This window comes from Tiliqua scincoides, chromosome 4, assembly GCF_035046505.1.
Source record: "Tiliqua scincoides isolate rTilSci1 chromosome 4, rTilSci1.hap2, whole genome shotgun sequence".
In the NCBI taxonomy this organism is placed as follows: Eukaryota; Metazoa; Chordata; class Lepidosauria; order Squamata; family Scincidae; genus Tiliqua; species Tiliqua scincoides.
Genome location: NC_089824.1, coordinates 133,069,808 through 133,082,288, shown reverse-complemented (window position 1 = coordinate 133,082,288; position 12,481 = coordinate 133,069,808). Strand labels below are relative to the sequence as shown.

Genomic DNA, 12,481 nt, shown 5'->3' with positions numbered 1-12,481 from the left:
AACGCTTCTCACCTTATCAGGCTGCAGGGACACTTCCCTTCCCTTGCAAACATTTGGACACTTTTGGGGTATTAAGAAGAGGGACTGTTAGACAAGGGCATGAAATTGTTTGCAACATTCAACCATCATTTTGACTCAGAATTAGTTTCAATACTTAAGGTAATTTTAAATATCTTGCTACATCAATAATTTCATCCTTGCTTGAAGACTTGTAAACAAGGAATGTGTTTACAGTATATCGTTACTAACATTTACATAACTGAAGCTTATAATTAGCAACTTGCCTGGTAATTAAGAATTGCCTCCAGGTTATTGGGTGAGTCTCTCTTGCTTCAGGGATACAGCTACATGGCTCTATCTGTCTCTTTCTAAATTTAGCAAGTAACTGGCAGGTTACGATAATACAAAAGATGAAGAATTCACTACCTCTACAATAGCACATTGCTATTGTAGATCACCCCCACAGAGGCTAAGAGTGGGATTCTCTTCTCCCCATGATACTGCAAAGTTGGGGGAGAAGTGAAGGTCAAGCAAGTTTAGTTAAACATTCACCATTTTATCTGCAATGCTGATATAACTTTTCAAATGTATGTCATAATTTCACAAGTATTTCCCTGCTCCCATTATACACTTAATATTCTAGAAGTGCAATCCTAAGCATATCTACTCAGAAGTAAGCCCCACTGAGTTCAATGGGACTATTTCCAGTTAAGTGTGTATAGGATTGCAGTCTGGGGGTGGAATCCTATATACACTTAAGTGGGAATGAATCCGATTGAACTCAGCGGGGCTTACTTCTAGTACACATGATTAGGCTTGAATTGTAAGCAGTGTACAAAGCTCAAAACATACAGTCCCCTGACATATGGGCTTACAAGCTAAGAGACGTGTCATAAAAGGAAAGGATGGAGAGGGACGAGGAAAATAGGCAAAACCAGGTACTAAATAAATTACATCACAACTCAGAACAAAAGTGGGAGGGGGGGATAAAGTGCATATATCCACATGTACCTGTCTGGAAAAAAAGACTTAAGAGGGATCTCTTTTAAAAAGAAAAGCCCAAATTTAAAGTCAACTATATTGCTTCCAATTTCAAAATCCTTTATATCTGTGTCAATCTATACCAGTGATCTTCAACTTTGGGGTCGCAAAGTCTTGGCTGTGGGGAAGCAGTCTGGGAGCTATCCCAAAATAGCCACCTGACCAATCCACTTCCTCCCTCAGTTCTCAGTAAGCAATAACTAGATGAGAAGCAACACTTCTACGGGTTAACTTTATGGTCTGCAATAAGGACAACCTGGAAGGGGCTTGCAAAACTGGCCACATGTTAGTAGGCAGGCAGTCTCTGGTAAGTGGATCAAGTCACTTAAGACTTAGGGGGGCTTTGAGTGGGCTGCCTTCACTCTGGTATCACACCAGGAAGCGAGCACAGAGAAGCAATCCAGGGAACCCGAGGGAGTGAGGGACGAAGAAGAAACAAATCAGGGGTTCAGGAAGCTTCCCCAGGCACTGCCAGCAGCACCAACAGTTACAAGCCACGAAGGGACTCAGGTGAGCTCTGAGCAGGCTGTCCTCACTTTTGTATCATGCCAGCAGATGAGCTGCAGCAGCAGAGCATGAAGAAACAATCCAGGGAACAGGAGGATTGGGGGGGGGGGGTCACAGGGGAGGAGAAGTAACGAATCAAGAGGCCAGAAGTGGGAGGCATCATTGGAGTTGGGTTAGAGAGAGGGACAGATGGGGTCATTAAGAGGGCTGTCTGTATTTAAACTGTTATGATGAATGAGGAGGATTCGGTTTGGGAGAGGCACTGGTCCCAAACAGACAGCAGAAAATGACCCTATTGAAGAGCCGAGGCCTGGAGGGAGGACCCAGGGTGCAGGAGCCCCATCCCCCAGCCATGTCTGAGGTTCTTTTGGAGATGCCCTCTGAAAGACAAGGTGGCCCAAAGGCTGCAGGGGGAAGTCATTGAGTGAGTAATGTACAGGTAGAGGGAGTGGGCAGGATCAACAGTGGGTCTCTCGTCTTCTACTTTATTTTTGGTGGTCATGGCATGAAAAAGGTTGAAGACCACTGGTCTATTCTATTTGGTATCTGTTAAGACAAACAGAAACTACACTCCAAAGTACAGATACGGAAAAGGCATAGTTATACCAACGTAATCGTTATACCAATTTATATCTATCCTTTAAGACAGATATAATTTTTGTATCAAGATGAATGGCTCCTTTAAAAAGCATCACTTACCTGTAACTACCATGCTGCTCATGTTAGAGTTTGGACTATTGAGTACACTGCCTGAAAGAAGTTCGTCAGATCCTCTCTAAAAAGAAAAACAATATCAGTTATTTTTACGACCAGTGCTTAAAAAGATAAACATAAATTTTCAGATGAAAATTTAGAGCAAAAAAATCAATTCACAGATCCCCACCTTTCCATTTTTACTGAATATCTACCTAAAAGAAGTTTTTTAACATGTAATTTATATCCAAGCAAGCCAATATTTTTACTAAGCTCTATCATAAATTTTGAAGCTAGCAAGATTTATTCAACAGGTCATAAAATAATCACAAATGTTTTAAGCCAGTGTTTCTCAAACTGTGGGTCGGGACCCACTAGGTGGTTCACAATCCAATTTCAGGTGGGTCCCCGTTCATTTCAATATTTTATTTTTAATATATTGGACTTGATGCTACCATGGAATGTGACTGCATTTGGGGAAATGTGACAGACCTGTACTTTTAACAGGCTACTATATACAGTATATGTTATTAACAATGATAGTAAATGGGACTTACTCCTGGGTAAGTGTTTGTAGGATTACAGCCTAGGATTGTTAAAAATTTCCTGCTTGATAATGTCACTTCTGGTCATGACATCACTTCCGGTGGGTCCTGACAGATTCTCATTCTAAAAAGTGGGTCTTGGTGCTAAATGTGTGAGAACCACTGTTTTAAGCAATTAACAGCACAATCCTATGCATGCCTACTCAAAAGTAAGTCTCAGGTTCACTGGCACTTACTCCTAGGAAAGTGTGTACTGGATTGCAACCTAAGAATATCTCAACTACATTTCATACCTCTAGCTTTGAAACATAGTAATGCAACAAACTAATGCCTATGTCTAATGACAAACTTAACTCAAACGACAAATTTAATAAAAACTAAGTCCAATTTTTTAAAAAATGTCCAGTTTGATCACCTTGTGATCAAACCCTTGTTAATCCAACTTAAAGTTTTAAGTGTTTCAAAAGTATATTATCTACAAAAGTATATTATAAATTCTACATTTCTCTCTATGTATGCTTTCTCTCTATGTATGCTCTCTATGTATGCTTTCAAATACATAGAAAAGCAGGATTCAATGCACAAGGAAAACCACAAAAAATATATTTGACTGTAAAGTCAAACATCATCATACATTAAGTATGATGCATCAAAATATAACTGCATCAAAATATGTATTTTACTAGAAGCCAATGGCACTGATGTTTCTCTGTGAAATGCAAAGCAAATACTTTCCACCAGTAATTACTAGCCTTGCATATAGAAAGTCTGAGGTATCCTGGATTATGACCCTTGCCTTCAAGGAAGTAATCTTGCTTAACATCTTCCCATATATTCAGAGCACCAAACAAAACATTTATTCCAGAATTATCCCCTTGTCTAAGAAGATGTAGCTTTGAAGCTAGATCAAACCATTGCAAACACAATAGAGGAATTATTTTCATAGAAAAACATGCTCCTAATTTAAAGAGAAAATCCTTCAAGTAAGTGTGGTTTGGAATACAGTTACAGCGAGTATACTCAGAAATGAGCCCCACTCTTTTCAATTAGTCTTACTTCCAGGAAAGCATGTATTGGATTGCAATCTCAGGCTTAATAACTAGAAGGATTTTTTCCTCAAATTTCTTCTTTGTGGTATTTTCAGAAACTTTCACTGATATGACCTACTTTGATGCTAAATAGTTTTACCTCAAGACTACAAAGTTAAGGCCTTTAAAACCGGGGTGTGGCAACAGAAAAAGAAAATGCCCTCTTCTTAGGATTTCCTTGGCCTATAGAGTTGAGAAGATCTAGGAAATATATAAGTGGCGAGGGCTGAAGAAGCATGGTAGAAGCATCCAATGCAAACAAATTGTCCAAAAGTTGGCTCCATCCTCTGAAGGCTCCTTTCCCAATCAGCAATAGCTACTGGCACTGCTTGTTGAGAGCCCATTCTGGTTCAAGTCAGCCCAGACTTGCTACAACTGATGCTTTTTCTTTGTACCCCTCAAAGGTTTAGCTGCTAGAAGCAGAGTTTGGGTGTCCTGCTGGTGCCAGATTCCACAAGGAAAGCCATCCAAGTCTTCTCTGAGAAGTAATAAAAAGTGTCAAAGGGTAGTCCAGTTTGGGTGGTATTTGTCTTTGACACACTGTAGCCTAGGATTATGTGGGTTACTTCTGCCTTGCAACACCCTATGTACAGTTACTGCTGGGTACAAATTCTGTACACAGTCCCTCAAGTTATTCTCAAAGTGTATTTTTTTGGCTGGTAAAACACTGGCCTTCACTTTGACACTAGATCTAAATGCTTTACCAGCAATAGAATATGCTGAAAAGCTCCTTCGGGCATGCATTATGGAAAGAACAAAACTTGGGTTACCCACAGGCCTGAAATAAATTGCAGCACTGTCAGAGATAGCACTGAATTTCTTCTCCTGCCTTTGGGTGAGCAAGCTTGTTGATGAAAGTGAAGGTTGGTCTACTCAAGGATTGGGAACTTTTATCAACTTGTGGTGATGGTGGTGAAGGGTGCTCTCCACCTCCCATCAAAAACTGACAACCTGTTCAGCTTCTATTTTCAAGAATGCAGACAGATTAAAATAGCATTATACAAATCTTACTGAAAGTTGCATAGTAAAAATAATCTTCATGATCCTGCTATTTTATTTACATTTGTACCACCACAGGGGGCACAATTATTCAATTAGACATCAAGGAAAAGTAAACCATGGGAACACCACGTTGTTTTAAAATATAGAAAACCAAAGCTGTTGGCAATATCTGAAAGCAGGTGAGATGCTGCGGAAAAGATTCCCCAGGGCAAGGGGAAGCATTTTCTTGGAGGCTGTTCAGCTTACTATCAAGACAGTACATCCTGTAACAATTATAATCATAGTGTTGAATGTTGTCCCAGAGAATGCTTTACAGCACCCTTCCACCCTTCAACTTGGATACCAAAACATTTCAAGCAATTCAGAGAAACAAGAAAAGAAATGCACTCTATGCATCAATTTCCCACCTGTCTACAACCCGCCATACATAAAGCCATGCTATATCTTTTAGAAGAAACTGTTCAACATTGTTGAACATTGCATGTAATTTTGCACATCAGTTTGAGCATTAAATTTGTATTACATTTTATAAGCAATTAAAAGAATTAATCCTGTATCAAGGAATTCTAGCTTGAAGAAAATATAGAGGATTTAAGAAGCAGAAAGATCCAATATGTACTTATTCTAGCAACTAGAAAGGTCCAGTTACATAATCTGTGACACAATTTTCTGGACGTGCAAAATCGTGTGTATATGAGAATAAAGAGAATCCCATTTAAGTAATACAGTCTTATTCTCAAGTGAGCAGAGTGAGCAGAAAAGAACTGACAATTTGTGTAGTACTTTAGAACAGGATAGGGAGAGAGACATTTTCCATTATTCCATTTTTTCTTCTTTGCTGCAGAAAATAGGGAGGGAAAGAAGAAAACTCTTGCAATCTGCAGAGCATTTGTCATTTAAGTCTTCTCTTGTTCAAAGCAGAAAGAGTCTTTGCAAGCTAGTATTCTGAACAGTCAAAAGTTATAGGGCAATTAAGTAGAATAAGAACTTCTGAGACAAAGTCACAAAACCTTTAGGAGCCAAAAAAAAAGTGTGAAATATAGAAGCAGCAAATAGCTTTGAAGCACAATAGCACTCAGGACTAGGAACATATTTTAAAATCGCTAATTATCAACATCCAGTAGTTTAAGCTAACTAACTAGGCACCGACAACCTTTCCAGCACCTGTAATAGGTGAAGATAAGGAAGATTTTCCTTACCTGCAAGTCTTTACACATAGCAGGAAAACTGCTAGGAATCCATCATAAGCAGGACAAGAAGCATGCAAATACCAGCTTGATCCAATATCCTGGGAAGTATGCATCATGCTCAGGGACAAATTCTGACAAATTAGTGACTTTTAAGCCTTGTGATCATTTCCCATGCTGATTATACACACAGCAATGCTCTAGCTATTCTAGGTGCAATACTAAACAAATCAAAAATGTCTGGAAAAATAGGTAAAATGCCTGAAGGTGGGGATAATGCTTAATCATTCTTGGGAGATACAAATTTTATGCCAAATGGATGGATGCTTGTGTAAATTGTACCTGAGAAAAAGAGTCTTAACCTGAAGATCTCGGACAGTGGTCTCCGAACCCCAGCCCGTAACCTAGATGTGACCCACTGCGAGCCTCCAACCAGCAGCCAGCCTATGGCCCTCCAGAGACTCCTGGGGTCTTGTAATCATCTGGAAGTGGCTGTGTGTGTTAGCTGTGTTTGCATTTTGGAAAGTGGAACCCAGCACTTTAAGAATGAGGTGCCTATTCCTCTCCTGTGTGCTGACTGGATAGCCAGAAAAGCCTGAAAGAGCTCCAAGAGGGAGCCACACTGTGAGAGAGCAAGTGTGCCAGAAGGTGGGCAACAAGTAAAAATCAAGCGAGCGAAAGGGCAATCTGCCCAGGGCCACTGGCTGGTTTTTCTCTTCCAAAGAAACCAGAAGAGCTGGCATATTTCCAGTTAATTTCAGTGAGGCTTGAATAGGCAAATGGACTGGTGGATTGTGCCCCTCTCCCCAAATTCTGCACATGCCACAGGTTTCAGTTTTCAGAGTTGTTCTGGTTGGGGGGGGGAGAACTTCCACTGATTGCAGACTGTGGACTGTCCCAACCAAATGCAGCTTTTTAATCTTGGCAACTCACCACAGTTTGCCTGCAATGCCCTGAAGTGACCCTCCTTACACTGTCTCCACTAACACAATGCTTTTTCTCCCTTATTGTGTTATCTGCACCCTCTCTTGCGTACACAAGCAGGCAATTGGAACATTGTTCTCCTCCACCCCTCCTTCTGACATGCAGAACTCATTCCTACCCCCCATCCTAAAATCTCATAATTGCCTTAACACCTTCCTTTCCATTCCTCCCTTCACTCATCCCCACTTTCCAAAGGTTGTAATCCTTTGCCTTGCACTCTCTCTCTTCCCCCCCACCCCGGAAAATCTTGTTTCAATCATGCCTTCTCATTGCCCCTACTAAAATTTGACCACCCTATTTCCAAACATGTTTTCCTTCTTTCCAGAAACCCCTCTCCAATTACAGAGTTCCTCAAGATCTTTATGAGAAAGATCTATTCAAGTTAGGAGAAATCTGATCTCAGTTTGTTGTGAATTTCTTTAATTGCCATGTAATGATTTAATTAAATTATTACAATTAAATTAATTTAATTAATTAAATTGTATTTATTAATTGTAAAGAATAACTTTGCTGCAAACCAGGTCTGTGGTTCTTCCTGCCTTTCAGAGATTTTTATAAATTTAATTTCTTCTGTTTGGGGAGAAACTTTTCTGTTGGGAGAAATCATGGAATCAAGTCTGTGGTGCTTCTGGCCCTTGAGAGATTTTTTCCTAATTTATGGATACAAAAAATTATTCAAATTTAATATAAATCTGAATATAAATTTATTCATATTTAAATTTTATTTTTCCCAACCCTCAGCACTGTGCCAGATATTTGACAAGACCCTCAAGCCGAAAGTTTGGAGACCCCTGATAGATTCCAAAAGAACAGACAAGGAAAAGCAAATATTCAACTGTATGCTATAATATACATTTGCTCCAAGGATCTTTTAAAAAAACAAAACCTGTTCAGATCTTATTCATATTTGTGGTTCATACTATAAGACTCTTACAGTCTTATAGACCCACTAGGTGGGTCGCAAGCCCATGTCAGGTGGGTCCCCATTCATTTCAATATTTTATTTTTAATATATTAGACTTGATGCTACCCTGATACGTGACTGCATTTGGGGAAATGTTTCAGAATGTTACTTTTGTTACGGTTACTTTTGACAAGCTACTATGCATATGTTTTTAACAATGATAGTAAATGGGATTTACTCCTGGGTAAGTGTGGAAAGGATTGCAGCCTGATTGTTAAAAATTTTCCTGCATGATGATGTCACTTCCAGTCATGACATCACTTCTGGTGAGTCCTGACAGATTTTCATTCTAAAACTAGGGTTCCAAACCCATGGTCCGCAGCATCCCCCCAGGTGGTCCGCAGCGTCTCTGGTAAAAAAAAAAAAAGCCTCTGCAGCACCAGCAGCCAATCAGAGCATAGCCTTTCTCCGTCTCCTGCATCCCCCCTCCACCTCCCTTCCCTGTTTGTGAGTGCCCAGACAAGCAAAAAAGCACAAGCGCAGGCGCCTTTTAAGGTGCGCGCGTGTTTGTGCAGCCTCGTGGCTCAGCTGCATGCAGAGGAGAGGTGCCCTGCCGCCCGCTCCTTCCTTGATCCTGTGCCTTCAGGTGAGCCCTCACAGCCTGGTTTCTCAGATTGGGGGGGGGACCTGGGGAGGAGGAGGGTCCTGGGAAGGGGGGGGAATGGGAGTGAGGAGGAGGAGGAGGAGGAGGAGCAAGCTCCCAAAGGCAATGCTGGCTGGCTGGGGGGATTTCCCTGGGAGTGGGTTTCTCTGGATGTTATTTCCCTGGGAGTCTGGACTCCAGCTGGCCAGGGAACACAGAGGAAGGGAGTTAGAGGCAGCGTGGCAGTAGGAGAGGGGAGAAACAGTATGCTCAACCCCCAACCCTGGTACCCCCTCCCCAGTTGGCAGGATTGGGCCCCCTGGATGTGCTCTTCTAACGCCCAGGGGTGGAGCAAGGGATCCTGGCAACCAGGTTTTTGCACCCTTTTTGGAGAGGGAAACAGGCAGCACCTCTGCTATCTTACTACAAGCTGCCCACCTGGGCAGAAGCAATCCCAGAAGTTGCAGAACAGGCACCACTGTAGCCAAGTACAGCAGGTGTAACCCCTGACTCTTCTTCCTCAAAAAGCAACAGCAGCAACTTTGTCCATGGGAAGCCCTCCCCCCCCCACACTTTACCAGTTCTCCTATCTCCTCAAATTGCAATCCTATGCATGCTTACCTTGGAGAAAGCCCAATTGACTATAATGGGACTTACTTCTGAGTAGACATGCCTAGAATGGGGCTGTTAGTCACACTGTGGCTGTGATGGACTTCTCCAGAAATTTCTCCAATCCCCTTTTAAAGGTATCTAGTCTAGACACCCTCACCACATCCTGGAGCAAGGAGTTCCACAGACTAATGGCAGAGTGGGCAGTTGTTGTTTTGTGGCTGCAGCCTACCTATAGGATTGCTCATGCTCTCTTTGTCCTAACCAAAGTAGTCCACAGCTAGAGAATGACAGCAATTAGAATAGGAAGTGAAGAGAGGCTCTTTTTTCCCTCTAAAGACCTAGCAGTGCACACCAAAAGGACTTTTCTTCCTGGGACATGCAGCAGCCATTCTGAGATGTCTCTCTGAGCTGGTGCTTCCCTCGCACGTCTCTTCTCCTTCAGGACTGACCTGCCTAAAGTGTGTTGAACACTTTCCTAAAGACTCTGGACTCACAAGTAAGTTTGGGTGGTGTGGAGAGGGGGGGAGCAGGGCCAGGGCTGTGCAACAAAGGACCTGTGGAGAGGGGTGTGTGCTTTTTGTTGGCTCATTTAACTACCTTGCATGACTTGTCTATAATCCCCTTGTGCTCACCCTCTCCCTTTTTGAGATGTTTTTCCACACTTAAAAGAGGCAAGGGCTGTGCGTAATGTGATCTGGTGTAGAGAAAGAGACTGGATTGAATTGGGTAGGTGGGTGTGAAAACCTCTGAGTTGGGAGGGGGAATTATTTTGTGTTCCATGTATTCCTCTGGATTCATGTAAAAATGTTCCAACAGCTAGCTAGTGGTGAGGTTTTCTATGTGTTGTCTTTTAGAAAATGGCACCAAAGAGGAAATTTGACAGCAGTTACATCAAGTTTGGATTCACTGCAATTGAAGTAAACTGAGAAACAAGTCCCCAGTGTGTGATCTGTGCCATTGTTCTCAGCAATGAAGTGCTAAAACCTGTAAAGTAAGAACGTCATTTGAAGACCGCCCATCCTAATTTGAGTGATCGACCACCAGAATTCTTTGCAGGAAAATTGGAGAATTTGAAGAAAATAAGGCTTGGAACAGGTGGTGCAAGATACACAGCATATGAAAAACTACTGTCCGCATCATTCAAAATGGCACAAATTGCAAAAACCAAAAAACCACACGCACTCAGTGAGTCAGTAGTGAAGCCTTGCTTATTGACCACTGTCAAAGATGTTTTTGGTGAGGAAGCAATAGAAAATGCAAGAAATTCCATTGTCAAACAACAGAGTGAAGGTACGAATTGAAAAAATGTTGCATGATATTGAAGAGCAGCTTCTGGTAAAAATTAAAAATTCACCTTATTTTGCTCTGCAGTGTGATGAGACTACTGATACTGAACAATGTTGCCAATTACTAGTCTGTCCAATTTTTAGATGAGAATAACACAATCAAAGAAGAATTATTACTGTCGCGAGAACTGGAAACTACATCAAAAGGATCAGATGTTATGAAAATAATCAGTGATTATTTTGAGAAGCATGGGATTATGTGGGAAAAGCTTGCTGGTTTTTGTACAGATGGAGCTCCTGCTATGCTAGGATCACGCTTGGGTCTAGCAACATTGGTGAAAGAGAAGAACTGCTTGACGTTGACAACACACTGCATCATTCATTGCCAAGCGTTAGCTTCCAAAACATTGCTGGAAGACTTGGCTAATACAATGAAACTGGCCATAACAATGGTGAACATTGTCAAAAGCAGTTCACTTAATACATGTGTGTTCAAAAAATTGTCTGCCAATTTAGACACTGAGCATGAAATACTACTTTTTCACAGAGATGTTCGTTGGCTTTCCAAAGGATACATGTTGGGATGATTATATGAGCTCAGGGAGGAGTTGAAGGTATTTTTAATTGAGAAAAACATGAATTTGTTGGAGCAGTTTTGTGATCCAAAATTCCAGATGCATCTGGTCTATCTTGTGGACATTTTTTCACATTTAAACAAGCTAAATTTCTAGCTGCAAGGTTCTGGAAATAAAACATTGGAAGGCACTGCAAACATCTTCATGTTTCAAGACAAACTTCACTCATTTGTTTGCAAAACTGAATTATGGATAAAGTCAAGGCAAAGAACTATTTCGTTTTTCAAACATTGAAAACCCTTGTTGACGACAAGAGTTATACTTCTATCATAGCAGAAGTCCAAGGAAGCATTCTTCGCCACCTGCAAACTCTTAAAGATGAATTCATTCGATACTTCCCAGAATGCTACAGAGTTGAAGTAGAAGTGATCCGGAAAGTGATTTGAAACCCTTTCACCATCAAAGTTGGCGAACTGCCTGATGAAATTCAGGAAGAGGTCATCGAATTACAAAATGACAGCAACTGCAAGGAAGCTTTTGAATCTGGCACAAACCTCGAGGAATTCTGGTGCAAAAAGCAGTTTCTTATTCTGAGCTTCAGAAAATCGCCTTGCGGTACCTTGTTGTGTTTTCAACAACTTTTTTGTGCGAACAGGGATTTTCTAGTCTGCTAATGATGAAAAATAAGCAGAGGAATCGTTTGGACCCTAGTGATGACGTGCGTGTAGCTTTGAGTAGCAGTATAAACCCAAGAATTTCACAACTAGTGAAGCGAATGCAAGCACAACCATCGCATTAATTATGAAATAATCTTATGTATTACAAATTTAATTGTATTTTTTGTTTGCAGGGGTGGGGGAGTTGCATGTGGTCCCCGCTGTCTCCAAATTTTGCCTTAGTGGTCCCTGAGCTCCTAAAGGTTGGGAACCATTGTTCTAAAAAGTGGGTCCCTGTGCCAAATGTGTGAGAACCACTGCTCTACAAGGAAGATATGTAGCCATCATCTCAACTTTACAAGATATGTAATTGCAATAATTCACTTTTAAAATTAAGTCTTTATTGTTAATGGTTTCAACACATGAATGAAACCGCACTTGACATTGCAGAATAAAAGTAACATAGGACTTGTCATGGAACCATTTGAAAACTACTCCTCTCACACATAGATTGAGAGCAAGATTTGTTTCCTATCCCCCCCCCCACACACACACACGAAGAAATAAACACCCAGATTAATGGGTCCAGATCTGATTGGACCCATTAAGGGAGCTGGTTCATTTTCTAGTTCCAGATCCTGCATTCACTTCTAGGCTTGGGGAGGGAACCAGCGCAAGTCTGATGTCACAACAGAGAGATAAGATGAACAGCAGTCACAAACTCTGAAGGCATAAAAGAAATTTCTGACATATGTACA

At 41.2% G+C, this 12,481-nt stretch overlaps 1 protein-coding gene across 4 annotated transcripts in view; it reads right to left on the bottom strand.

Annotated features, from left to right (window-relative positions):
- The window catches only part of PTBP2 (polypyrimidine tract binding protein 2), a 70,856-nt gene that overhangs the window by 42,031 nt on the left and 16,344 nt on the right, over positions 1 to 12,481 (bottom strand). For all 4 annotated transcript variants that reach the window (XM_066623618.1, XM_066623619.1, XM_066623620.1 and 1 more), the window contains exon 3: positions 2,248 to 2,323. In XM_066623618.1, coding sequence (XP_066479715.1) covers positions 2,248 to 2,323 — 76 coding nt within the window. The remainder of the gene's footprint in view (positions 1 to 2,247; positions 2,324 to 12,481) is intronic.